The following is a 27,045-nucleotide window of genomic DNA, read 5'->3' as shown; positions in this document are numbered from 1 at the left end:
GTTGCTGAGATGGAGTGGAAATAGAAAGGGAGGAGGTGTTTGTGCTGATGAAAGTGAGGGGAAGTGGAGAAAAAGAGAGGAGAAGAGACAGACGAGGAATAATGGATCACATTGACCTCCCAACCTCTTTCTGAGGTACTGTGGTCATTTCACCTTTTGTGGAGTTAATATTATCCACAAAACGCAAAACTACAAAGTAAATACAATGACCGTATACATGGACAGTTAACAAGTCATGTACTTTTCAAAGACAGACATCGCAGGTTAATGCTATGCTGTATATTGAAACGGTATACTTGCAGCTACTTACTGAATATAATGTTTTTAACTTTGTGCCATTTAAAGCACCCGTTTTTACTCATATCTGTCTTTCATTTCTTAAACAACCATATGTGACACTTTTAATGGGACCACCATGAATGCCTCCCTTGAGAGACTGTCTGAAAACAGTACCTCTGTTATGATTCCCTTTTTGGGGTGTCGTAGTTATGTGCTGCTGTTTCAAAAATCTGGATAAGAACTTACTCTAGTTTGGTGAAATCTGAATCTCCTAATGTTAGTGGCGTACTCCAAACGAGACCAGGAATGCCAGTCCAGCAAAGTAGATGAATGAGACAGAGTCTAAGTGGAAACCAAACTGAGATAATCCACCACTGCTGAGGCAGCATAGCTGGTAGAAATAACAGTGGCTTGATATAAAGAAGTTGGACCAAACTGTTCTCATCGCAGAGCATTAAGTACTGCTGTTTTGTCACAGCCTGCAGGACGTATGCACAAGGTGGCACAAAAATAACACATAGGTTCAGGTAAAGAACATGGACTGGGTGTTTAAATGTGACTCGGTCACTCTTGGTTCCCGGTCAGGCACTAAAACTACTTGGTTAGGATTAGGAAAAGATCATGGTTTGGGTAAAAAATAAGTAATTTGACGTAAGTTACTTTATGTCCATTTAGTTATAAACGTTATGTTATGTTTGGAGTTTACATTAATTTCTCACGGACACAAACATCAGTTCTGTTTGTGAAAGTCCTGCGTTTGTTCCAGCCAACCACCCATGACGTCCTATCTATGTAGACTTCATGTACACTCCATCGTATTACCTCCATCTTCGACCTGGATGGCTAAAAGGCACCTTGTACTTTTCTTACTGACATCTACGTCTTTGACAGAACGTCAATCTGACACCCTGGGAGTGTCTGAACTGACAGAGATCAGTAGCATGTGACCGTATGAAACCAAATAAACAGCTACCAGGCTTCTTATGCTCCATGTACACTGTAATATGATCTCAAAGTAGAAGATGAGTGTTCGTGTAGTCTTTCACTCATTTGAACATCAACTTGCAGAGATTTTAAAATGTCTTGAGACAGGCAACAATCACAGTGAACATTTCAACTTGTGTTGACGCAGCAAGGCTAATTAACCTCCCTTATTAACACTGCTATAGGCCTTCTGCTCCAAAGGAAAGAAAGAGGAAAGAGCGAGATGGGAAACCGGATGGAGGAGTGGTGGAGGTGTGGGTGGAGGCGAGGAGGTGTTGATGGGTGGCAATGCAGTGGAGGGAAGGAATAAATCGAGGGAATGAAAAATAAGAAAATGCAATTTGTTACACCATTGTCGGCTTCCCCTCTCTCGCCTCTCCATTGCAAGAGTAGCATGGATTCGGGAGGCAAGGCTTGCGTGTCAGCCCAGCTGCTGCGTCTATTTAAATGAGACTCACAGCTTCATGAAGTGAGACCGCGCATCCTTTCAATATGCAGCTCTGCAACCGCTGTGCATGTCTGGATGAAGGGAGGTATAGATGCAGAGTCGAGACAGAGAGAGTGCAGTGTGAGCTGATCTGAGGAGGAAGAAACAGAATAAACCAATTTTTGAACGTAACTGTGCAGATGCATAAGTGAGATTGAAAGTGTGGCGGAGGTCTATAGCCTTAATGGGTCGCCGGAATGCACGCAGCAACTATAAAAGACAAACCGACCGTGTTGACGGGAAAAGCAAGACTTGTTATTCAGTTTTGTCTGTGAGAAAAAAGTAAGAAGAGAAGTCTCAGTCACTGCATATGTTATCTGTTGCATCAGATAAAGAAATCTTTTGAAGATACAAGAAGCAACTCATTAAGAATGCTAGTCTCTTATTCTCTACTTCAAATGGAGTGTGAATGACACACCTGTGAGCTTTTAATGCAATATTAATTAGTAACATAATTTCATAAATGATCCCTAAACCTTCGATTATGAATGTGAGAGAAAAATATACAGAGGATTCCTTTTATTTAAATGGACTTCCAGTGATTTTACATAAAGGTCTTTGGAAGTAGTCATTTGGAAACAGTTATATAACGTCTTCTGAAGCAGAACTTTGTGGAGTCTGAAAAAATGGTTGATGATATCATCTGGGTTATCTGAGTGTATGGGTTGGAGACTGTTATAGAAAGCTTACTTTAAAAACTGGGGCATATAGTTTAAAAAATGCAGTTATCAATAACCCTGCAATGTCTGTTGGTTTTACTAGTTGAGGTGTAGGATTGATTGTTTTTGGGGTTAAAAGTCAGGATAACTCTGCCCCTGCTGCAGTGTCTGTTGGTTGTTTGGTCCACCACTTTTTTCCACAATACCTTAACAATTCCTGCATGGATTGCTGTGAAGTTTTGTACAGATGTTTATGGCTCCCAGATGAGTAATCCAGTTGGCTTCGGTGATTCCCTGACTTTTCCTCTTGGGCCACCATGAAGTTAATATTTGTGGTTTGTGTCACATGCTACGAAAAATATTAGACGGATTGCTGCTCAATTTGATGAAAACATTTACGTCTCAATCAGAGTGAACTTTGGTAACCCTTTGACTTTTTTATCGATTGCATAGCTTCCCAAACTTTTCAGACCGAATCTCCCAATACAGATACCAACAACTTTCAAATAAAATTCACTCATTTAATGATGCAATAGCCTCAGAAACTTTGGCCCTCATTTAGCAAGCTCTTTCATACCACCAGGTGGAGCCATGCAAGCCTTCAGTGGTACATGTGTGGTACATGTACCACTGGAGGTTTGGAAATCACTGTTTTAGTGCATCAGCAGGTCCAAATTAAAAAAAAAATTCTAATAGCCTACTTTATACTTGATCAACATGTCATTGCACTCTGCACAATGTGGTTATTGCTAATTAGCAAATGCTAACACACTAAATCTGAGAACATAGAATATGCTAGCCATGTCACTGAGAGCACGCTGACATTTAAATTCAACTCAAAGTGCCATTGTACCCAAGTATAACCCTGCGAGCTGCTAACATGGCTGCACAGTTTTAATCTTGTTTAATCTGACTCTTATTAGCTACTCTCCTGTATGGCAGTGTGATACGACATCTTTGGGGTAGCCCTTTAATCTGATTCAGGTACTGTTTTGCATCTACATTAGGTAACCATGCCAGTAACCTGCTAAAGGTTGCAGATATTTTCTGGTTCATGTGTGCCTTCCTAGGACATTTTACTTCTCAGAAGTTAAAAAATTTGCTTTGTCAGTGCTTAAACATTGCTGAAAGCAGAGAGAGCAGATAGGACAGAACATCTGCTCTGATAAATTTTTCATCATTTGGTTTGCTTTCCAACGGTCAAAAGTTTGGTGGTTTTCACTCCTGCACAGTAGGAGGTAATTTAAATTAGCAGAAAGTGTGACAGAGAGGTGTTTTCCAGGTGGCTGAGAAAAGATGGAAAGAGGACGACTGAAGAGCTGAAGTGGGATTAGCATTTGAAGACTTCAGTCGGTGAGTGATCATCACCTCTGAGCCTCAGACTGTTTACCCAATCAATGATTTCACTAACAGAACCTACTGTTTGTGTGTGTGTGTGTGTGTGTGTGTGTGTGTGTGTGTGTGTGTGTACTGGACGCATATGTGCATACATACATGCTCTTTATGGAATGTGTTTCTGTGATCCGAGGAAGCAGCTGGGGGAATCGATGGACAAAAGTCTTTGTGTGTGTGTGTTTGTGCATGAAAGACAGACAGGAAGCAAAGGTTTTCACACACTCATTTCAATCTGTCTGGCAGCTGCGTCAGGCCTAAAAGTGTCTGTCACCCCTGGTTGATGCCACCACGGCTTCTGCCTGTGTACCTCTTTTGCATTCAATAACCCAATCTGATACAAGACGTCAGGTCAACTAATACTGACTAATTGCTACGAATGAATGTGGGCGGAAAATGCCATCAGCAAGCCAAATGAGTTTTAATTACAGCCTATAACCAGATATAGAAGATCTGTCAATCTCCAACTGACTCCACAACTGGGACAGAGGTGGTGGTGGTGGTGGTGGGGGAGGGGGGGTAGAAGGATTAACAGCATACGTCCAAGGGGGAGAAGAGGGAGAGCAAGGAAGGTATGCAAGAGGAAGGTATAGAAGAAGAAAGAGAGAGGATGTGGTGAATTAGAAAAGCAAGGGAACGAAGGTGTTTGGCCAACCTGCACGTCAGAGAAGCATTGTTCAAGTATAAGCACAATTCACTCTGAGTGAAGCTCTGCTGCCCTCTAAAGGTTACATCTGGCGAAATATGGGCAGATTCAAAAGGTGGTGCGTAGCACCGTGTGTGTGTGTGTGTGTGTGTGTGTGTGTGTGTGTGTGTGTGTGTGTGGTGACACACACGTGGACAGCGAGTGTACGTGTGTCCTGATTGCTCGTAAAACCGTGAAGCCCTTTGAAGACGGACCAAGGGATTGGATGGGCTGTGGGTGCAGGAAGGGGAGGAGAAGGAAGAGAATGGCGATGATGTGAAGTGAGAAGCATGAAGGAGGGCCAGGGACAGCAACCAGGAAGAATGGATTAACACACTCGGATGAACCCTCCCCCTCACACGCGCTCGCACACACACACACACACACTTGAAAGTCAGTGGCCTGCAGGTAAAGCCGGCCCAGTATCAAGTGAAAATCCCACTCTCCTCACATCATCACTTACCTGCAAACGCTGCAGTGAATAGACCGCACAATGACATTTAGAGCATGCGGGCAAAAGCCCTCATCACAGAAAGCGACTCGGGCCCAAAAAGCGGGATCCATTGATTTCCTCAAATGTCAGGAGTGAGTGTTACAATAACATGGCACACCCTATAAAATCCTAGACGACACTTCTTTCAAACTGAGCCGATTGCCTGCAAAAACAAAACACATTTCAAAACTCATTGGCAATTTTTTTTTTTTTAGGGTTAATGAATAACTTTCAACACCAACACTTTTTAATGGGGTTATATGGATAATGAAGCACTGCATGAGAACAAAGATGTTTGTCTGTGCTGTTTTATCTTTGCTCTTTTTACTGAATTGAAGTGGCTCTGTAGGAAAAAAAGAGGCATCAGAGTTTCGTGAAATCTGATAGCTTTTGGCAGGTTGTTTGGCCACTGTCAATCAAAGCTGGTCAAAATGCACCAGCACAGTCAGAGGAAGCACATAAGGTGAGCTTTTGAGTCTTCCTTGCGCAAGAAATTAGACCTATGATATGTTACAGCAAAAGTAATAATATCTAAACCTACATTTTCCAGTTCTTGAAGCTGGAGGTTTAATAGATCTTGGTTTAAAAAAAAAAAAAAAAAAAAAAAAAAAAATGCAAATTAAACTGTTTGTCAGTACAAGGTCAGAGTTTACAGTATGGGGCAACAATTTGCTGGTTGCCGGAAGATGCAGCTAATGAGGAAGATTCAGTTAGCGTTCTTCCATCATGTTTGTATCTGAAAAAAGTAATTACATTTCAACATTTTGTTCCCTTTTTATGGCTTCCTCTCTGCTGTAATTGCCTTTGAGGATGTCACTGGTGGACAGATTCTGACTTGGCACTTTTGCACATGTTTTCCACGGTGGCACGGTGATCACAAGAAACATGGGACTCCACTGAGCTGGAATGGGTTTGTCCGTGTTCTGTGCCAGTGTTTACACTCAGTAACATTTAATGTCATCATGGACTTCAGTGAAATGAAATGAAGGCATTTTGTCTCGGAGAGATGCTTCTCGTGTTTTGATGAAGTTTTGGAGATGCTGATGAATAGCAAAGCGTACGATTGTGGATCTATTGAAACCCTTTAAAAATCAAAACTCAAGCCAATATACAATATTTTTATTAATTTGTGGTTAGGGTTCTTTTTTTTCTTCTTTTTTTTAAGACTCAAACTTATCCTAGAATACAACATGTCAGAGGTTATCAGTGATACAGTCCAGCACTTGCTTCCATTGATGTCCCTTTAAACCCACTGTGCAGATGAGGAAAAAAAAGGCTTTTAAATGTCAGACCTTATCAGAATGAATTAATATGTGACAATGCCACAGCCACCACTATCTGACTTCTCTGGCCACTGTGATCTGTAAAAAATGGATTAGCTTCATTTGTAAGGCAATTTCCTCCGAACCAAGAAATGAAATGCAGCACTGCCACGCACACATGCACTTAACATCTTGGAAGAAAAAATAAAAGGATTGTCTGAATGGCTGAATTATTTTTAGATGAGGCATGAATTTCCGCAGCAGACAGTTTGTAATCAATTGTAATTAGGTCTTCCGCTGCTTTTTGGGAAGTATTGGCTCGAAGACGTGTCACACAACGGAGCAGTACAATATTGAACTTGGCTTGGAATCCATTATCAACATGTGCAGGGCTGGAAATGTGACAAAACTGAAATCTGATTAGATAAAAATGAAGACTTGTCAAAGCACACGCTGCGCCAAAGTAAAAATCGGCAGTGATCAGAATACTTGCTGCTACATTTGTCTACAAAAAGCTCAGACATAGAGATCCAATTTTACTGCCTTTTGATCACGGATCAACCGCTGTCTTTCTTATAATGATATTTTAAGTAATTACGTGTTCAGATTAGATTAATTTCCACAGCCATGTTCAAATCAACCCCATTTAACACCCAAAAAGTAGACTTGTATAGCATTTTACAGTTTATTTATATTTAAAACCTTTAAAAGCTTTATCATCCGGTAGGTGTGCAGAATGGACTGACTCGTCCTCTAAATGTCCTCCACTGAGGAGGTTTGTATCATTTAATTTAGAGGGGCCCAATGTGTCCGTAAATCAGATTTCAGTGCCGTAGCTGCTCACCATGTGAGCAATTTGTCTTCTCAGTCCAAGGGGAAATAACTGACTGACTACTTTTAAAAAGTCATTACATTCACTATGGGACATCATTTATAAAAACAAGAGTTTATAATTAAAAGCTGGCAGACTTTTAACCCCATCCCGCTCCATGGTCACTATTGGTCAATCCTGGGCAAAGGTGACACAAAAACAAGCCCCAGCTGGCAACAGCAGGTGTGGAACATGTCGCTGTTGTTTCCATGGCAACCCATACCACGGTGTCCATCCGGGATCTATATTGTGAGACGGCGCGATGGTGCCGTTTGGTCCCCACGCGCATCTCTGCACAGAGACGTACGGGGGTCTGTTATTGTCACCGATATCTCCAGAGAATCTCACACCATCTCTCAAGGGCATCCTTTAAACTGTCCCTTTTATGCTTCTTTATTCTCCCCTCCCCCTTCTTCCTCACAGCCGACCATTAATCTAGCCATTTACTTTAACTTTATTTCTCACTCCATTAGTTTCTAGGACACAGAGCGCCACAAAGAAAGAAAAGGGGAGAGAGAGAGAGATAGGGGGTGTGAAAAAATGAAAAGAAAGTTTGGCTCCTTGGAGAGATAAAATGTAATTTCACAGTCAACTTGCTGTGATATATTATTTCACAACAATGGGGTGTAGGCTGATATGAGCCCTGCTTGGCACCTGTACGGAGCAGTTACAACATCAGCGATGGCTCTCAGGAGAGGTTTTGTGCGTGTGAAATTATCCCCCCCCCCAAAAAAAAATCACCTGAATGGAGGTGCCAGGAGGGTGCAGCCCCCTGGGTTACAGTACAGTCAATTGTAAAATACGAGCAGTCACGATACACGCGGGAGGCGGGGGGGGAAAAAAAATCCCATTTTGTTTAGAGTTATTTAATATGAAATAATATTTCCACTCTGTGATTTCATGCCGCTGTGTATAACGTGTAGTGGGAATAAGTAGTGTAACAGCAGGTGTAGATAAACCCAACCAATGGAAAAGAAAAAAAAAAAAAAAAAAAAGACAAAGATCCAATTCCCTCCCATTCTTCACAGCAAGACAGTTCAGTCAAACGAAAGAATCTAAACATCATTTATTCTTGTAGCTTCACTCCCTCATCACTCCCGCGTCACCATTGCACACACTGTTATCCAAGAACATGCTATGGCACTGATAGACGTTTTGTGCTTCATTAGCTCCAGCCCGTCCGAGGAATCACTAACACGACATCAAACAGCTGCGGCCAGAAAATCTAATGAGGCTGATAGCGGACGGGATGAGTTACGTCATCGGAGAAATGGTCTAATTTCAATAAAAAAATAATAATATCAACTGACCTCCATTCAGTGGTGCTTTTTAAGCTTTTTTTAATTTTTTTTTTTTTTAGATATTTGGTCTATCATGCCAAATATCAAGAGCAAATTTAACAAAATTATATTTGTCATTCAATATATTATCGACGGCAAGTGTCTAAGCTGAGTGTAGCCTCATCTCTTCCTCACAGTTTGCTGTTCTTCTGAAATTGGGACACGAGCCCCAGCACCTGCTCCGACGCAGTGATGACCTTATTCTGCAGGTACAGAGCGCCGTTTTTAGATGTCTCGTTCAGGAAGTAACGATAGTTCACCATGATGCCACAAGAGTTCGCCACACCCCTGGGACTGGTGTCGGCGTGCCAGTTGAGCCGCCACATGGTGGCACCATTTTGCAGGTGAAAATTAGCCACGGGGTTGAGGGCATAGCCTCGCCGCTTCTCCCCGTAGAGGTACCAAGCGCAGAGACGCATCAGGACGGGCTCCAGGACGCTGGACAGCCTCTCCGAGCGCATCCACTCGCTGGTGCCGATGAGCTTACGGAGGGAGTCGACAGCCGGAGTCCCTGAGGTTGAGTCGGTGGCTTCTTCCACCTCCTTCCACTCGTGCTCAGAGAGGAGGTCAGAGCCCCGGCCCTCCTTCCTGTACTGGCTGAGCAGGCCTTGGAGCCAGGAAGAGAAGCCAGGGATGGGTGACAGGCTGGAGAACTGGGCCATGTGAGGGTACTCACTCTGGAAGACATGAAGAGAGAAGGACACCGGTAAGTTAAGCCTTAAACACTTTTTGCACCATGTCTAATTCATTCATTATGGTCCCACCTCCCATATATTACACATTACCATCTGCTGGTGTCAGAATGTCAAACTCTTTTTTAAAAAAAAAAAAAATTTTATTCACCAGGGTGCAGGTATTTAATAGCGGGTACAGAGACATGAGGATTCATATTCTGGTGAGGCCTCAATCTTTCTCCAGCTACTAAAAATTACATCGATTGTCACATTGATGGTGTGTCAGGTAGACGGCAGAACAGTGCTTTCTTTAATAACGTGGGGAGTTATGACAGCAAATCTGAAGATAAAAACATGTTTGAAGCAACTGATGATAAGGATTTTATCTTAATGCCAAGTGATGGGTCAGATATTTCCAAAGCAGAACTGACGCATGATGGCAGATCAGTAATCAATACTATGACAGGAAGACTGCAGTCCGGTGAGTATAGTGCACAAAACAACGGTTTCCAAAGACCCAAGTTACATAGGAATGTAAAGAAAACATGCAAAAAAGTGTAAAAAAGTATATATTTTTTTTTAAATGTCCTATTTTGATACAGACTGCAGGATCATTTGCATTCAGGCAGAGACTTGTCTCAACCTGCCTTAAACAGTTGGCAGATAAGAAAACCTTTACCACAAAAAACTGGGAAAGGGATGGGGATGAGAAAACAAGGTAAAGGCATAAAGAAAATCCAAGAAATTTAATCTCCACTAGAATGTAAAGGACACCAGTTTTGCAACACTGGGAATAAGCGAGACGAACGCTCAACCTCGGCATCAAAACCGCAAACAAAATGTTCTCGTTTGGGCTCAGGCCTGCCGCTCGGGCCTTTCGTTCCTCAGACAGGGAGGGCATTACAAATCAACTCCCATTGCTTTGCGATCCTGCCTCGCTGATGGAGATGGATGATCCTCCCTTTCTCCTTCCCTCCCTATTATTCTATCCTCCTCCTCCGTCCCATGCACCCTCACCTGTAATAACCGTCCTGTTCCCTCAACTGCCTCCACCCTGTGTCTCCGTCTCGTCTCGACCGCCCACACACAAAACCAGTCACCCGCCCACCAACCTCACGAGTTCTCTTCCTTTTGGCCTCCTCTTCCCGGCCCGTTTTCGCGGTTCGACATCTAGGTTGATAAGTGATGGAGCAATGTGGCAGGCAGAGAAGTGAGAGGCTGCCGATGAAAGTAGAAGTGTCAGACGACCCCCGGAGGGACACGCTGCTGTCTGTCTGCCGCGCCCTGCAACATTGTTTTCCTTTCTTCCTCCTTGATTTCACCGTCCCTTCACTTCCAAATCCAGCCTTCTCACTTTCCATGTCCTGCTGGCTCTTCCCTTTGCGTCTCCTCCTTCGACTATATCGTGATCTTGCGCGCTTCACTCTAACCTCTGCTTATACCTGGCTGTTCCCATGTCGAGAGTGGGAAGGGTTGACCGAAAAGACAGCGGTGGAAATGAAGTTAGCGAAAATGGTAGAAAAAAAGGAACAGGGAGGAAGAATACAGGGAAAAAGAAGAAACACTGCCAGAGCTGTGCTCCAGGGTCCAATCAACAAAGACAAGCAAGACGTCCTCTTTTCACCTTGACTCTCTAGTGTGACCTTTTCTTTTCTAATCTATCATCTTTCCATCATCATAGTGGGTTCCTCTGTGGCTGCACTGTCCCTCTCTTCACCTTTACTAAGGTAAAGCTCTGTCAGAAGAAACCGGAGTACAAGTCATGTTTTGTGTAGCCTCACAGGTAGAGCGTTGCACTTAAACTGACAGGGTCAGGACTACGATTCGCACTAGGGTCATAAAAAATGTATGCATTTATGGGGTGCTTTGGATACAAAAAAAAGTGTCCAGAAAAAGATTCAAAAGTAACAGAGGAGTTCAATCTCAAAACTTTATACTCTCCTAAAATGCCACACATTCAGGAAGTAAAGTTTTCATCAAAATTGAATGATGACTGCAAAATGTTTTTTTTCTTAGCCTATATTTTGACGAGTGTCAACATTCGTGAGCTTCAGTAACAGAGCTTCTGAACAGCAAATTAAACATAACTGTTGCGACTACCTTTGCTAAAACTATGTTTACTTACAGATTTATTATTTTTTTTGTTTTTTCCTTTCTGTAAACTATACTTCGAAAATATAAATTCTACGAAGCAACACATCAGTAATTCATCCATTCAACATATGAAGCAGAAGACAAACTCTTATCGCGATGGTGAATACAACTCCGGCAAAAATCCTGCTGAAGGTAAAACCTAAAACTAGCTTAGCAGTAAAGTAGTAACTACCATCTCAGCCTTTTGCTGCCTTCAGGATGACGTCGTTAACTGTCTTCACGAAAAGAGTCCGTTTGAACGCCCCCATTTTGTGGTATTTATGGTTTTCCATAGGCTTGTTGTGATGTGCTTGTTACCATTTCCACAACTGGCGGAGGCCGCTGAAGTCCATTTTTTGTTAGATAGAAAGTTACATTATTGTACATTTTGTTATCGAGAGTTTTTCTTTGTAATTTATGAATAGGTCTGAGGAAAATGTTGACGTTGTTTCATGTTTTTTTGTCTGTCATAATGCCTTTGCATTTCCTGCATTATGTTACCCACCTGCTAGCTTTCTAAAATGGTAGCTTTTATGGCTTCTAGATGCCGTCCCTCAAATCATATATTAACAGTGAATAAAAGGACAAATAGCTGCATCCCCAAAGATGAATCCAGCGCCTAATTTATTTGTTGAATTCGTGGCAGTGCATCTACTGGTCGGGGTCACTGGGGATGCCACTGCATTAACGGAGGCTATGCTTACTTACGTCTATAACCTGGACTATAATAATCAAACATTATTTTCATTTTGAAATATTGGTTGAGCTTGATACTGTCTTTTTATCTTACTCAAAGGCTGAGTGCAATATCTGCTTTTTTTTTTTTAGGTGTATGGCAGTGATGCATTTGGGTAAAATGTCTCATTAAATGCATTACATCTTTTCCATTGGTTATGCATTTGGCTCACTTTAAAACTTTCAGTCCTTCTTTCTCAACATCACTGATTTGTAGTTCCTACTCTGTACTTTTCTGGAGGCTAAAAAAGTAGCACACCTCTTTTTCAGTTATTCGTCTTGCATTACAAAGATGACAGGTGAAGATGTTGACATGCAAAGCTCTTAGACCTCTTGGTGAAGACAGCATCCCCATCTTTGAGGGTTTCACAGCATACAACCTACTTTCCAACCTCAGACACAAACACTTGAAATGCCAAAGCAGGAAACACAAAATCATATCTGCAGAGCTCACAACTGTGTCCCCGTTATTAAAAATGCCAATAAGTAAACCCCTTGCAGCAATCAAAACAGTCCTGTGACATGAATAAATGAAGTGGAAGCAGCTTAAAGTTGATTTTTTTTTTTTTTTATGAGGATACACTATACAGAGCTATTTCCCATCTGTTGGGTAGAGAGGCTTTTGATGTTCCATTCAGCGTTCCAATCATTGAACAAGTGCAAGCTGGAGTGGCCTGACATGAAGGGCTCTTCTGTGCTTATCGAGAAGGATGGATGAGATTTCATTACTGCCCGTCTCTGTTTATGTGTATATGCATTCATGTGTGTATGAGAAAGTACTGAAACAAGTGGGAGATTTATGATTCTGCAAGGACACTAAAATAAGAATGAAAACTTTTGAGAGGGAAAACTAAAATCTTTCCAGTCACAGCTATATTTCTCACTGGAATAACACTTTACCCACCGTGCAACACCTGAAGACAAAAATGCCTTTTTGAGACTTCATCACGGGAGGAAGCGAAGGAGCTCTGTAGGAGGTAACAGCTGCATCTGTGCACGTGTCATGTGCACTGTCATGATAAGATGTTATTATCTAGCTGTAATGGGATGGGATGGTTTAAAAGCTTCACTGATAAGACTGGGTTCTTTATGGTTATTGTATTTAGATAATGGATGTTTACAAAGCCTTGCCTCTTCTCTCTAATTAAGCCTTATCTTGAGATGTACCCAAACCAAGTTTTTACAGGACACAGGAATCAGTGTTTAACAAAATTGGTCACCAAACATTCTATGCTACAATCCAATTAGTTAGTCAGTGGTGCGTTTTAATATAAAATGGTCTTATCCTCAGATATTATATACTTTTATTCTGCATCTTCTTCAAAAACATTTTGTGTGACTTTTGAAAACAATCTGTTTACCAATAGTGGCACTTCTGTAACTACAGATAAACAACAGTAAATACTACATTGATTCAAGGAAAAATCATTGTAGTTGCACTGCATCTTGCTTATTTGTTCAGTTTTTTTGCTGACAGGGTTTGTGCGCTATTACCCGCCTCCCCTCCTTCACCCACCTGCAGTTCTCGCACCACCCTCTTGATGAGGTAGTTGCCCAGCTCCACCCCTTGAAGGCCAGCCTGGGTTGAGGAGATGGAGTAGAAGATGGCTGAATTGATTTTATTCACGTCCTCTTCTGATTCAAGGGTGGCGAACTCCCGGACAATGCTCTGAAACACAAAGACAAATTCAGCATTACTCTACATATAAATCCATTCTCAGTGTTCTCGGCTGCAGAGATGGAATCTAGGCAGGGTTCTTGTTCAACTACTTGAGGGGCTGCTGGAAATTGTTGCACCTTTCCCTCACTGGGAACAGCAAAAAAAGAAAAAAAAAAAAGAACTGTAAAGGTTGCATCCACAGGGATGTGCAGTTTAAAGGTCTTAGTGTGTTTTCCTAACAGAAATAATCAATTTGTCAACTATTAGGAGGAACAAAATAGTAAATCTCAGATGTATAACTAACCTCTAGGGTGTGGTAAAGTGCAACGAGCCATTACAACAGCCTGCAGCTAATGCTTCTGACCTGAATGTTATCAGAGATGTCCTCAGTGAGGGCCACGTGCAGCACAACCAGGGGCTCCCCCGGCATGGCGGCGTGGGTGAAGGCATAACAGCGTCGGTACGGTCCCACTCTGCGCTTCAGGTCAGTCCAGTTCCTCACAGGGTGCACTGCCTCATACCTGGTAGAGGGTTCATAGTTTTCAATCGGCCATTTCCAATCCCCACGCTCCGCAGTTACTGATGTTATTATCTCCAAACCTTTTATTTTATAATGATAACAATGGCAGATTGGCCATCAGATTTGATTTAAATTACTTTTTAATTAGTTCTTTAAACTTATCTTGTTTTTTTTTTGTCTTGGAAAGACAAAAACTATTTAGTTCTCTCTGCTCTTATGGCCCCATGAACTGCACTTCACCATGTGCAGAAATCTAAAGCTTAACAGATCTGCCGTGCCTACTTATAGCTACTAAGCTGTGACTGGACAATCACTGTTCACAGGAGGGGTTTAGCAAACAATTATTTTTCCTGCTGTGCTATATAATGTACTTGTAGGAAAAATACATTACAATAAAATGAAATGGGTATGGAAAGACAGTAACAAGGTGTATGGTGCGTGACTGAGCCTTACTGGCTAATCTTTTGCAGGATCTGGCAGGGCGACTGCCAGGTTATTCTCTCAAGTCGGAGCAGACCTACAGAGAACCACTCAGACAGCAAGCTCTTCAGCGTACCATTCAGGTCCTGCAAGAGAAAAAGGTAAGAACTGAGAATTATCATCCACATCCAACCGATAATTGAAAATTCACTACATTCTTTCCTTTTTTGAGAGCAGTTCAGCAGCCGCTCTGTCTATGCTAGTAAATCTTATCAGAAGGTTACAGAATCCACAATATTCAGGTATGTAGGCGCTGTGAGGAATGACATTTTACTGTAGCAACAGAAAAGTTTATTTTATGCCTTTTTAAGAAAAACAAAAAATATTATAAAATATAAAATATTCTCTAGGAATTGCAGCTTTTGTTTGACTATTAAGAATTGGATAAGACTTTTTTATTATTATTGAGAAAACTCACAAGCGCCCTCATATTGATTGACTGTAAAGTTGCTTGAGTTTGTTTGTAGACAGAGAACAATTTTGTTCCCAAATCTTTTTCACTGTGCCAGCTGTATGGTCCCCTAAGTGCCTATATGCTGTATGAATGCTTTCCCATTATGAATAGTGATTTGTTGGAGCTTGCAATGGGCGTAGAAGGGGCACTTCAATAAACAACTTGCCATTTCAAAGCAGTCCTGTCCTCCAGCAAAGGTCAGACTTCATTTAGAGCAAATCTCTTGCAAACACACAAATAAGCGCACACGCTGCACACCCTCAAGCACATAAATAGAGCTTATATTGGCTGTTCCATAGGATGACTTCTCTTTGGGCTTGCTTTTAGGCCGGCTTGTCAATCATAATAATACCTAATACAAACAAGCACAACTACAGTCATGGTACAAAAGCCACTGGCTGAAATTCTCTGCGAGCAACCATTGAATCCAAAACTAACAAAATTTCAAATTCTCCCCCACATACTGTATATGCATCAGGCCCTGCATTATTCAGATCAATGGCTGAGCGGTTTCACACTGGAAAATTCTCTTGAGTGAAGAGCAAATCAAAAGTAACCCCTAGAAGAAAAATAAAGTTCAGCAAAACTTCCCTCACTGCTTCCAGTATGTGATGGTGATTATTTGTTTGTTGAACTTCAAAAGGTTCTCGAGGTGAAATAATCTGAGATGGCCGATAATCCCAGCCCTCCATTTCTGTGGAGAACACGGCACATCAACACCACGGTGAGAAAAGAGTAGCCGCTGCCTTTGGTAGCCAATTCTCACCCACGCAAAAGTGAGGTCAAACTGAGATGTGTATTCCTTTGACCTCGCAGAGGATGGAGTCTTTAGAAATGAAAGGGTTTAGCATTTGTAGCCTCAGGTTGGAAGGAAGACGGAGGAAAGGAGGGAAGGGGGCAAAGAAGAAAATCCTGCACTCCATTAGAAAGAAAATGAAGCAACACTTTTTGACACAGGAGGTGTATCAAAGCAGTGAGGCGCTGATGGTGTGAGCTGATATAGCCTCTGCTACAAGGACCCTCTCTACCTTGAGCTGGAGTTATTTGGTGATTAAACAGAGTGATTGAGACCGCAGTGCCTGGAAGAAACAGTCTGTCTACAACAAGGCCAAATGACCACTGACTGCCTGAGTGTTTATGGTTCAGACTCAGAGTCTGCCAGTACCTCTACTCCAGTGGGATGCAAGCCACTTGTCAGCCTGGCTGAGTGTCTGTGGAGAAAAAATAGTAACACTGATACTCTGTGTATTCCCAAGGAGCTGACTAAAATGACATCTCTGACTAGTTTTAACATCTTTCATCCACTCAATTTGTGGACAGGTGAGCAAGAGTAAAAGGCCTGGAGGTAGCATGAGAGAGACGGAACGTCAAAAATCTATTACCCAACCGAGAGAGACTAATCTACGACGAATTTAAAGTGACATAGCTCTTGGAAGAACCACAGCAACTGCAGCCTTGTGAATTTAAACTTTAGCACAAACAGAAATTGCTGAATTTTTCTTCTCTTTGTCGATGTTTTAGTTCTGCTTTGATTATCATCATGTTTTGATTGGCAGGCTTTTCCCTCCCCTGTTATGCACATGCCATCAATACATGTACAGGTACATGACCTTTCCTTATTTTTAGCTCAATCAATTCTGGCAATAACAACAAGCAAAGACTGCTGGACACCCTCAAGACCAAGGTGGTCAGCACTGAATACAAGTCAGTACTCTGTAGGTAGCTCAGACCTTTTTAAAGCCACAAAGGCTCTCAGTGGGCCTCGCTTATTGAGATAAAATGCATCCGAACCACCTCACAGCATGTAGAAAAAAAAAATAGATATTTAGCAGAACGGGAAATGAGAAGTCCTCCGGCGATAGTGCAGTCAGGGTCTTTGGAAATTATATTAGGCAGTAGCATAAATGATTGCAAGGTCAAAGGCACACATGCTTTTAGCTCTTTTCCACAGCAAAACAAAACATAAAAACTGAAGACGGCAAAGGGGAATAAGCAAGCCTGCATTAAATAGCCCCTTATGATCGCAGGCATGGAAATTTTCCTTTTAACATCACAGCTTGTGATTACAGTGATATCAGTTTTATAACCTAAATTAAAGCCTCTCAGCTTAAGAAATTTACAAATGAGCAGTTTAAATTTTTTTCTGGTGTGTTTGAGAAAAGTGGACAAAAAAAATAAAACTCTTTGCTTTGGATTACCCCACCGTATCTCTAATATTGTGTTTTTGAACTACAAAACTAAAGCATTCTTCTTAATGGCCAGTTTTTGTATTTTGTATTATGTCTACATCGTTACACTGAAGGTGCTTTCAGCTTTTGGTTTCAACAAAAGAGCTGCTGGTGGCCTGTCACACTCAAACAGCAATTCCCCAGAACAAGAAGCCAATGGTCAATTTATAAATCCGGTTTCACAACAAATCAGTGTGACTCCAACTTTGAGACGCAGCAAACATTAAAGAATGTAAGTCAGACTAACAGCAGGCATGAAACCCAAAGGAAAAAAACAACCTGAAAGTATATCTTAGCTGAAGGAACTGCCGCATACACATTGTGATTGCTTACTCGCACATGTAAATAAGGAAATTATCATTTTGATATTGCAATGGACAAGTGCCTAATACTGAGAATTTAGTTTTTTTTCCATTTCTCTGTACTGGAGGCAAGATTTTATTTCATGTCTAAAACTAGAGCAAAAGCACTAATTGATTGATCCACAGAAAAACAATCCTAACTATTTTTATTCATTTAGTTCATTGTTGGAACTATTTTTTGAGCAAAATTGCTAAACACTTCCTGGTTCCAGGGTCTTAGTAGTTAGGATGTGTTGCTGATCTTTTTCCAGTTTGACAGTAACCTGAATATCTTATAAGGTTATCAGAAAATAAAAGCAAACTAATGTTCAAACATAAGTCTTTAGAAAATTGTGATGAGCATTTTAAACACTCCTATAGATATGATTAAAAAAGGATCAATTTGGATGCTACTTTGCAGGTGATGCACCTGCCAGAAAAGCAGTCACATGGCCAATTTTGGTAGCTGGCACGCTCTTGTAAGAGTTATCCCTTCAAACATTACATCTTTTCATTAAATTAGTGTGCAGCTATCAAAACCAAAACAGCTAACGTACTTTACTTTTATATAAATGTGTGCTTTGGGACACTCAAAACAATACTTTTTTTAAGCTAAATTTGTCGAAAGAGCAGTTCGGCTCTTAAATGGAAAATACCCCATTGCGCTCATTTGTTTTTTCAAACACACTAAGTGCTTGAACTAAATGCCACTGAGCCTGCTACCTGGAAACATATTCCAGTCTTACTACAAGGTCTCCATTTAAATGATGCTCCATGCCAATGCTGAACCGAATTGAAAGCTGCAATTGTATTTGACTGAACAACGAGGTACATGAGAATGGCTTTTTTGAAAAATAAGTTGCCAAAAAAATATGCTATTAAGGGGGCAAAGAGCATGGGAGCCATTTCTGTGATGGAAATGTTAAAGTTGTTTTTCTTCTCTCTTTCTGGTACCTTTTCTAACAATTTTATTTCTGCTTTGTCATGAAAAGATTCATTCAAAATAGCCATTACATGCCTGATTAATATTCAACTCTTTAACCTTGTAGCAGCTGCACAGTAACTCTTGCCTCTTCAAAATTAGACTTTGTTAAAAGGTCTGGGTTTTTTTTGTTTATTTTTTTAACACAAGAGCTTTCCAGCAACAGAGAAAGGCAACTCTGATCTGCACTGTAAATTGATCTGTCCAGCCAAGATACACAGAAAATATGAAGTAAGAACTGAAACAGAGCTTGAATGTGTTGTGCAAAACAAGCTCCACCTGCCAAGCCACTCTAAAGTAAGAGAAAATCAAAGAATCTAGTTAAGTACATCCAATCTGGCAGTGGAGGTAACTGGGGCAAAGGTCGGTGGCATTCAAACTATGATGCAATGTGAGCCATGTGATATGGGGCAAAGCACGGGGTGCAGTTTATGTCTTTGTGCTTTGGTTTTTAGTTTGCAGGTGGCAAATTTTCAACCAACTGTTAATTTAAATCGCATGCAATGTCGCCACGACTCAAGTAATCGTGTCAAATCCCATAAACGCGAACGCCTCTTTTAGAGTCATGCGACTACCCGTAGAAAATGTAAACAAATGTATTACCCTGACTGGCGGGCTCTCGCTAGCTTTGGATGAGATTATTTCAAGCACATCAGCTCGGAGATCCACCAGAAACTTCACACCCCCTTCGACTCTGCTTATGTGGCTGAGCAGCTGTTTATAACGGGGGGTCAAACAGTACCGAAGCCTGTCTTCAACTTGCAAAATGGTCGCCAATTCCCGTAGCTGAGTGTCCAACAGCTTGACAGCGAGCTCCGAAACGCTTTTGTGGTCCACCCCGAAGTCCTGCGACAGCTTCGTCAGGAAATCGAGTTTGTCTTCCTTGTCGAGACTCCCGTAGAAGTGCATGAACTCCAGGCTGTTTGATTCGGGAGGAGGCGGGGATTTGTCTCTCGTTTCGTACGAGGGTAACGGCGCGACGACCCTCGCCAGTATCTCCTCCATGCCGGAGACACCGCGACGAACCGGGGTAGAGTACCAGCGCCAACCGCCGACGTCCGAGGCCTCCAGAGCTACTTTGAGGACAGCCCGGTGTCGCCAGCACCTCACACTGCTGCGGAAAGCCCAGATAACAGGGTGGGATATCATCGCCGGGAGGGAGCTCAGCTTTCTGTTTGGAACCCGCGACCAGTGGACACACGGGAAGGAATCGTTTCCGGGTCTCTTAAAGAGACAGTACGGTTGTCATAGCAACGAGTTAAAAAGGTTACGTTGGAGGTCTCCTCTTTAGTCTTAAAAAAAAAAAAACAGGATTTGAAAAGCAGTGAAATGTTCTTCTGTCAAATATGTTACGCAGTTTAATTTATTGTTAGTTTGATAAATGTATTTATATCAAGGGACCATGTACAAAATATATTAATCTAAAAAAAAAAAAAAGGAAAGCTGCTTTGAACCGGATTTAGCGACTTGTTGTTTCCAGCAGCTGTCCCAGGGCAGGTATGAGGAAACAATAAAACACAAAACAGCATAGCCTATATTTATAGCAAAGGGACCAACAGCATATTGATATTCACACACCAAAGACACACTCTATAAATAAACACAAAACAACATAAATATATCAAAATATTCCATAGTTATGTTACAACATATATAATTATGCTGTCAGGTTATTTTAACTCTGGCTAGTTATTCAAAATACTTTTTTTTTTTTTTTTTTTTTTTTTAACTTTGCAGGAGAAGGTGGAGTGTATGTGCAGGTTCTCTACATCTATAATTTAGTGGTTTTTTTTTTTAATGGAGTATGTTCTTAAGAGTGCCAAATAACTACTATCAACATAAAATAACTTAATAGGATGTTTCAGGACAAACTCCACTGCAATCTTTTTTATGTTTACAGTTGGATGTATTTGATCTCTAAGCTGAAGGAAAAAAAATAAAATAATTAGTGATCATGAATATCAGTACTGTTAACACATTGTATAAAATGTTTTCAAAGTTTCCAAACCAATAAACGTGCAATGATTTATATTTCCTACAAGTGAATCCAGATTTTATTTTTTATTTTTTTTATATAATCTACTCACAATTTCACAGAAGGCTGATATTGGTGCATTTTGTGAGCCCATCATGTATTATCAGGTCAAATCATCATCCTATATGGAAAAACATCATGGCAAACATTATGGTAAAAGGCAAAATGGCACTGCAAGTGTTGTTTTTTTAAGTATCAGAGACATCTTGCAGCACATTTACATTGCTTTTGCCTTTCATTGCCTCAGCAATGTGCAAATCATTACATCTTTAACACGTTTTCGGACTGCTTATTCTTCATCCCTGAAAGAACCGGATGGTGTTATGAAGGATTGTTCTTCCTCTCTGTATTTTAACTACCATATTTAATAATTTGCAATTTGATTTAAAGCTCGTCATGAATATTGCCTTTTGAGTTCACATTGAAGCAGCATGTTGCCATTAACAACCAAGGCCCCAGATTGATCAATTTGTTCGGTTGCTAATAGAGTGTATGTAAATGACAGTATGCTTCTATGAATGGTATTAACAGACACAAGTGATAGAGAAAAGGACTTGCAGGAAATAGTGTGCACTTTCTTCTTGGACAGATATGAAATACATTAATATGAAAAGACGCTGAATCCTATTGTACATACTCATACATCTGGTGCACCAGCATTTGATGGGATTCATTAATATGCATGCTAAATATCAATTAGATGATAAATGAATAAAGGGGAAATGAGAGGACTGATAATGATGCATGTCCATTTGTTTCACCATCTGATTGAGAAGCTTCAGGGGGACAGATTTACGGGTTGTACATGCATCACTGAGCATCACATTAAAGTCATAATCTGTTGGCGACAGAGTCTTACTTACAGTAAAAACTTTTTCATATCACAAAGGTTTTTGAACCGGCAGTAGGCAATTATTGATTACATTGTATAACCTCCAGCTGCTACTATCCTAACGCTGTACAACTTTAGATTGAAACCCAGCCTTGACATGGATACTATTCAAAGTTTCAGTCTCATCATAGTCCGTCAAAGACACATTAGTTTCTACTTTGATACGACATTTTCAGGTATTTTGAGCAGTATACTGTACTATTTCTCCTGTGCTGGAATAAAGTGGTCTGACTGAGATCAATTATTGCATCAAAGATTAGAATAGTGATTTGGTTGTAAAATGCAATCCCCTGTACAAATGGCAGAGGAAGTGAAAATAAATACTATGGACCTGAAGAGGGGACAAGATGACACTACCACATGGCAAACCAAATAACTGGAGTGAAATAAACTTGTGTCAAGAGTTTAATCAGCAGCCAGGCAATTACGAAAGTCAAGTGTTTCTTGACCCTTGCTCGCTTAAAGCCTCTAAGGTGCAACTATTTCGGAATCCGTTATTCTGACACAGAATTTAGCAGAGTAATGTAGCCTACATCATTATCATTTTATTTATGAGATAATAATACTGCTCAGTCAAAAACAAAATAAGTTTGCCAATCAGCAAATTTTGTCTAAAACCCCTTGTAGCTTTTTAAATTTTGACTTATAATCTTTACCCTACCACAACATTGCCATGTCAATAGGCTTCATGGACTAATTTATAACGATGCCCAAAACACAGTATATTGCTCTTATTTCATCCTTTCACGTTTTCTGAGTTCAAATCTCGAATCTCTCATCTCTAATCCTCTTAAAGTCGAGGTTTTAACTCCAAGAGGAAATGCATTTTTGCCTCCCCGCCCGGACAGGTACCGAATTAAACCGAATCATTTGGCCGTAACGCCACCCAACCTACCAAAGAGGAACCTCTTCGCCCAATCAGCATTCAGCTGGAACTGACGTCAGCGTTGCGCAATGCCAGCAGGGACCAGCCGACATTATGGTCTGTCCGTCACCGGGCGCCTGAAAAGTTTGTATTTGTTGTTTTTTTTTTTTCTCTCATTTACGGATATTACAAGTGGTGAGTTACCGGTCGATTTATAATGTCTACCCGCGTAATGTACATTTTTTTTTAAAATTTACTTTGACATATTTACCATAAACTAGCTAAACTGTAAGTTGTTGTTTTTTTGTTTTGTTTGTTTGTTGTTGTTGTTGTTGTTGTTTTTAAATGCGCCTGCGTTAGCTTCCGTTTGCTAGCTAATTGGCTAACGACTTCAAAGGCCGAGGTTGTTGTTTTTTTTTCAGGCGCAGATACAATCAAATGTGAACTTTTTTGTTGTTGTTGTTGTTGTTGTTGTTTTGCCCCACTGTAAACGTGTTTGTTCACCTTTGTTCTGCCGAGGGTACCTGTGAGAGATGAGGAGACAGAAGGACGCCAAACGCGACGAGAAAGCGAAGCGCAAATCGACCAAAGTGAAAAGGCGGAGCAGCGACAGTGAAGGCGCAGATGCCGGGGACTGCACCGCCAGGTCAATGCTGTGGGACCGATGGGAAGAAAGATGGGTTTAGAAAAACAACAAACAAAACAAAACAAAAACAAAACAGATTCGCTGCCAGGCACAGTTTAGCCAGAGCTTCATCATTACTCCATCGTAAGACATTAGGTGGGTGTGGGTGGGGGTACTATTATCAAGTCAGTTACCTCATGGATCGTTGCCTTTCATGGATCAAATGCGGAGACACATTTATTTGAATAAACCCAATTTACAATATAACACACTTGCAGTGTTATTAGTCAACGATGTGACAGCAGGAGAGCGTCCACTGACTGTCAAGACTCAAGCGTGTGTTGAGCTGGTGGCATTGAGTGCGTTCATTTCACCGAGTGCCGCCGGTACTCCCGTTTTCGTATGAATAAATTAATTTACTTTGATATCTGATGCGTTTATTACCGTGCATATGTGAGCAGACAAATGAATGCGGAGTGATCTGTCATTGGCTTGTGTAATTGATGAGAGCCATGAGATGAATAGACACCTGTAAGCGCCGCTGGCAGCAGAGCAGGCAGCTTTCTGTGACACAGCCTCGTGTTATTTCATGGCACACCGACTGAATTACTGATTGAAGATAAACTTATTCTCCTCCTCAGCTACAACACTCGTGAAACTAATTTCCCCCCGAGTAAGTGCATCCCACTTTAACTATCGTATTGCCTAAGTCAAGATTGGGATTTCAAAATTTAAAAAGAAAAATGATGTAGCTGGGGAGTAATTGCTGCTCAGTTTCATTTCACATCCAGCCCTGAAGGTTGGAAAGGTCAAACTGAAAAGAAACATGTGCAGAGCTCTCCTGAGACACTGGTCGTCTGATCGGTGACATTTTTTCGCTTTGTCTGATTAGAAAGATCCTAACCAGACAGAGACACGAGTCTTAACGTCAGCCTAATGTGCCTTTAAGCCTTCACTTGCTAAGAGTGCAGCTCAAACTGTCTGTTAGCGGCCCGTTTAAAAAGCAGAAGGGAAAGTGGATTTCTTCTTACATTATTTCTCTAAGTGCTTGTATGTTACTGATGCTTTATCACTAACGAGCCTTTTCTCCTCTTCTCACGGTCGTGCCGGTCCTATCTTGACATCGTGATGAACAGCGCGAAGCCAACTAAATCTCGAGAGAAAACCAGCAAAAGAAAGTCTCATAAGAAGGTACATTACTCCTTTTCCTCTGTTCTATCTTGCACGGGGTTAGCAGTGGCTCAAATTTAACCGGCTGTCCTCTATTTAGTCTGACCCTAATTTATCTCTCTGACTCAATGGAAATTCTGTGTCATCTCGACCAGGGAAGGGATTGTGATGATCATGTGGGTCCATGTGAAACTCTCACCCCGTCTTGAATTAGCATGCCAAATACCAGGCTGAATATTCCAGTTGCTGTTACCCAGTGACCCGAGCTCAGGCTGTCATTGATACAGTCTGTGCAGCAGCTTTTCCTCGTGGGTAACCTCCGTGCTATTTGAATCCCACAACATTGTTCAAGTTTGTTCTCATGCATACAAATACCTCTCCCGCTGGAAGTAATTATATTAGAGCAGTGTTTTGATTACATTGTTTTAAATCTTACGCATTAGGCTACGCTTGGAGCTGTACATAGTGTTTTTTGTTGTTTTAATAGGTACATCTGTTGATTATTAAAACAATCATTATTTTGGCATCTTCAATTTTTTTTGTCTTACCGGCACTCCAATTTACAGTGATATCATACTGTAAAAAGCAACAAATCATCAAATAGCGTTTTTGCCTGATAGATTTTTTTTTATTTTTTTTTTTTTATCAAAATTTTAACTTGTTTTGTCTCTGTTGATTTCTGAATACAATGACCACTTTTTTTTCCCTTTCCTTAATAAATTACATTTCTGTGCAGAAGTTTAGATTTGCTCACTGGATGCTTATTTAGAGTACAATCTAACAGTTGCATTTGTATGGATTTTTCTGTTCGTGTGTTGCTGTCATTGGCCAGCTGTGTTGCTGTCTTTGCACTGCAAGTATGCTGGGCGGCGCTTTAATACATGTGCTCCTCTTAGGTCAAGACACCCAAGACAGAAAATCTTGAGTCTGCCGGCAGTGCCAGGTAGGGATGAAGCCCTAATGCCATGAGCTGGTATACTATTAAAGCTAAGATGATAAGCTGACAAGCTACGAGGGTGCAACTGTGCCAGAAATCTTATTCCCCCCCCCCCCTTCTTTCTTTCTTCCTCCTGAGGTGGTGGAAATTAATCTTTGTGTTTTGATGTTCAAGGGGTCTGGACAGAAGCCTTCCCATTTTATACAATGTCTCATAGAAAATTAATTTCACTCTGCACAGAAGAGACATATTTGTGGCTTGTCAGGACAGTAATAAATGAGAATGCATGTTTTGAGTAGTTGGTTGCGCTGCAGGGTGTTGCCAGGATGGCAGACTGTGGCCGAAGACCTGCTGTGTCAAATCTGTCTCGCAGCAGTGTTTCTATAGAGTTGTTAATGGCTTATTTCCCAGAAGTGGATTTAGCCCAACCCGATGTTATGATTGACATTTCAAAGGAGATGTCAGTTGGAAAAATTATTTGGCAGAATTTTGGCCTTTAATGTTTCCCTTAAGGGTTTTTTTTTTTTCCCTCCAGAAAGACTCAGGTCGTAACTGTGCTAGTTGAGTGGGTTTCATGCAGGAAGGAAAGTTTTAGGCCTCGCAGTAGAGTTAGTGAGGAAACATAAGGCTATTAGAACCACAGACCGTAAATGTCAATGGACGCAGTGACCCACCCTCCTTCGTAAAACTCGTTATGGATTTTTCTCAGTGGTGCAGTATAGCAAAAAAAAAAATCTGACCATTTCCACCAGCGCTCATTTTTTTTCTCTTCACAGTGAGCAGTTGAACAGAACAGCTTGGCATCAGTACACACTTACATTGGCAAAGTTTCTTACAAAGACTACAAAGAGAGAGTTGGAGAAAGGCCTTTCCTACGAATGATATTTTCAGCGAAATTAAAAGGAGCCTCGACTCACAAGACATTTGCCTCCCGCAAAGATTAGGAACATTGATGTGTCAGTAATTTCCGTTGGAATGGACGTGATTGTGACACTGCGACACCTGCAGGCTGGCATCGAGGTCTCTGCATTTACTTGTCAAATTAAAAATCCCTCCAAGTCGTATGCAAAGCCTTCTACCTGTTGTCACTAATTAAGCAAATGCGGCTGTGTTTGGCCCATATTCTCTTGTACATACTGTCAAATAAAAGTACAACAGTAGTTTTGTGAGAAAGTAAAAACAGGATTTGTACTTTTGTTAGCATGTCACAATGAAGACGGTTGTTTTCCTGTGAGCAGTTGATAGAAAAAAAGTGTAAGGTTTAGGTACTTGTATACAACTTTCTAGATGAATGGAAAGAGTCAAAAACAAGCTTTACTGTGAAACCATATTCGATTCCTCTTTTTTCATATTTGAAGATGTAAAATAGGATGGTTTCAGTAAGTTTGTGTCTTGTTTTAATCCATCGGAGTCTAAACATTTTTTTTTTTCTTCAGCCGTAAAACAAAGGTCTCATCATCTTTGTTTTATGCCTGAGCTCATACGACATGTGCAGGAAAGACCAGATGGAGTCCTACACCGGAGAACCGGTGTGGAGGCTCATTACCCTCAATCTGAAGCCATCAGGGGTCGTTGTGTAGAAGTGCAGAGACAGTGCATTAGCCTCTTAAATGTGTACCGGGTAGTTGCTATCATAGTGGCTTGTAATTTGGATTCAGTAAGCCCATTTGACAATTATGTGCTACAGTGCTTTACATTTTCCCCATTTACGCCCTTAATAAAGATTATGTGAAGGAAAGGAGAACACTGTTATTTATGAGCAGCGGTGACTCTAATTTGTTGATTTCTTAATTTCGGCCATTTCCCCACCTATCAATTCTTCACTTTGTAGGGAAAACCAAGCTTGCAGTAATTATTATTTT

The 27,045-nt window shown here is 41.0% G+C and overlaps 1 protein-coding gene across 1 annotated transcript; it reads right to left on the bottom strand.

The window, feature by feature from the left end:
* Nucleotides 1-7,962: 7,962 nt before the first annotated feature.
* On the bottom strand, nucleotides 7,963-19,890 carry mlycd (malonyl-CoA decarboxylase). Its single transcript, XM_069163047.1, has 5 exons — nucleotides 19,263-19,890; nucleotides 14,628-14,740; nucleotides 14,019-14,175; nucleotides 13,511-13,663; nucleotides 7,963-9,129 (listed from the first exon to the last, which is right to left on the bottom strand). The coding sequence occupies exons 1-5, from the start codon at nucleotides 19,806-19,808 to the stop codon at nucleotides 8,584-8,586; spliced, it is 1,515 nt and encodes a 504-aa protein (XP_069019148.1). The 5' UTR covers nucleotides 19,809-19,890; the 3' UTR covers nucleotides 7,963-8,583.
* Nucleotides 19,891-27,045: the final 7,155 nt, after the last annotated feature.

Source organism: Embiotoca jacksoni, unplaced genomic scaffold (genome assembly GCF_022577435.1).
Source record: "Embiotoca jacksoni isolate LCO1_2020_lvr unplaced genomic scaffold, fEmbJac1.0.p SCAF_3, whole genome shotgun sequence".
Lineage (NCBI taxonomy): Eukaryota > Metazoa > Chordata > Actinopteri > Embiotocidae > Embiotoca > Embiotoca jacksoni.
This window is presented reverse-complemented; position numbering and strand designations above follow the sequence as displayed.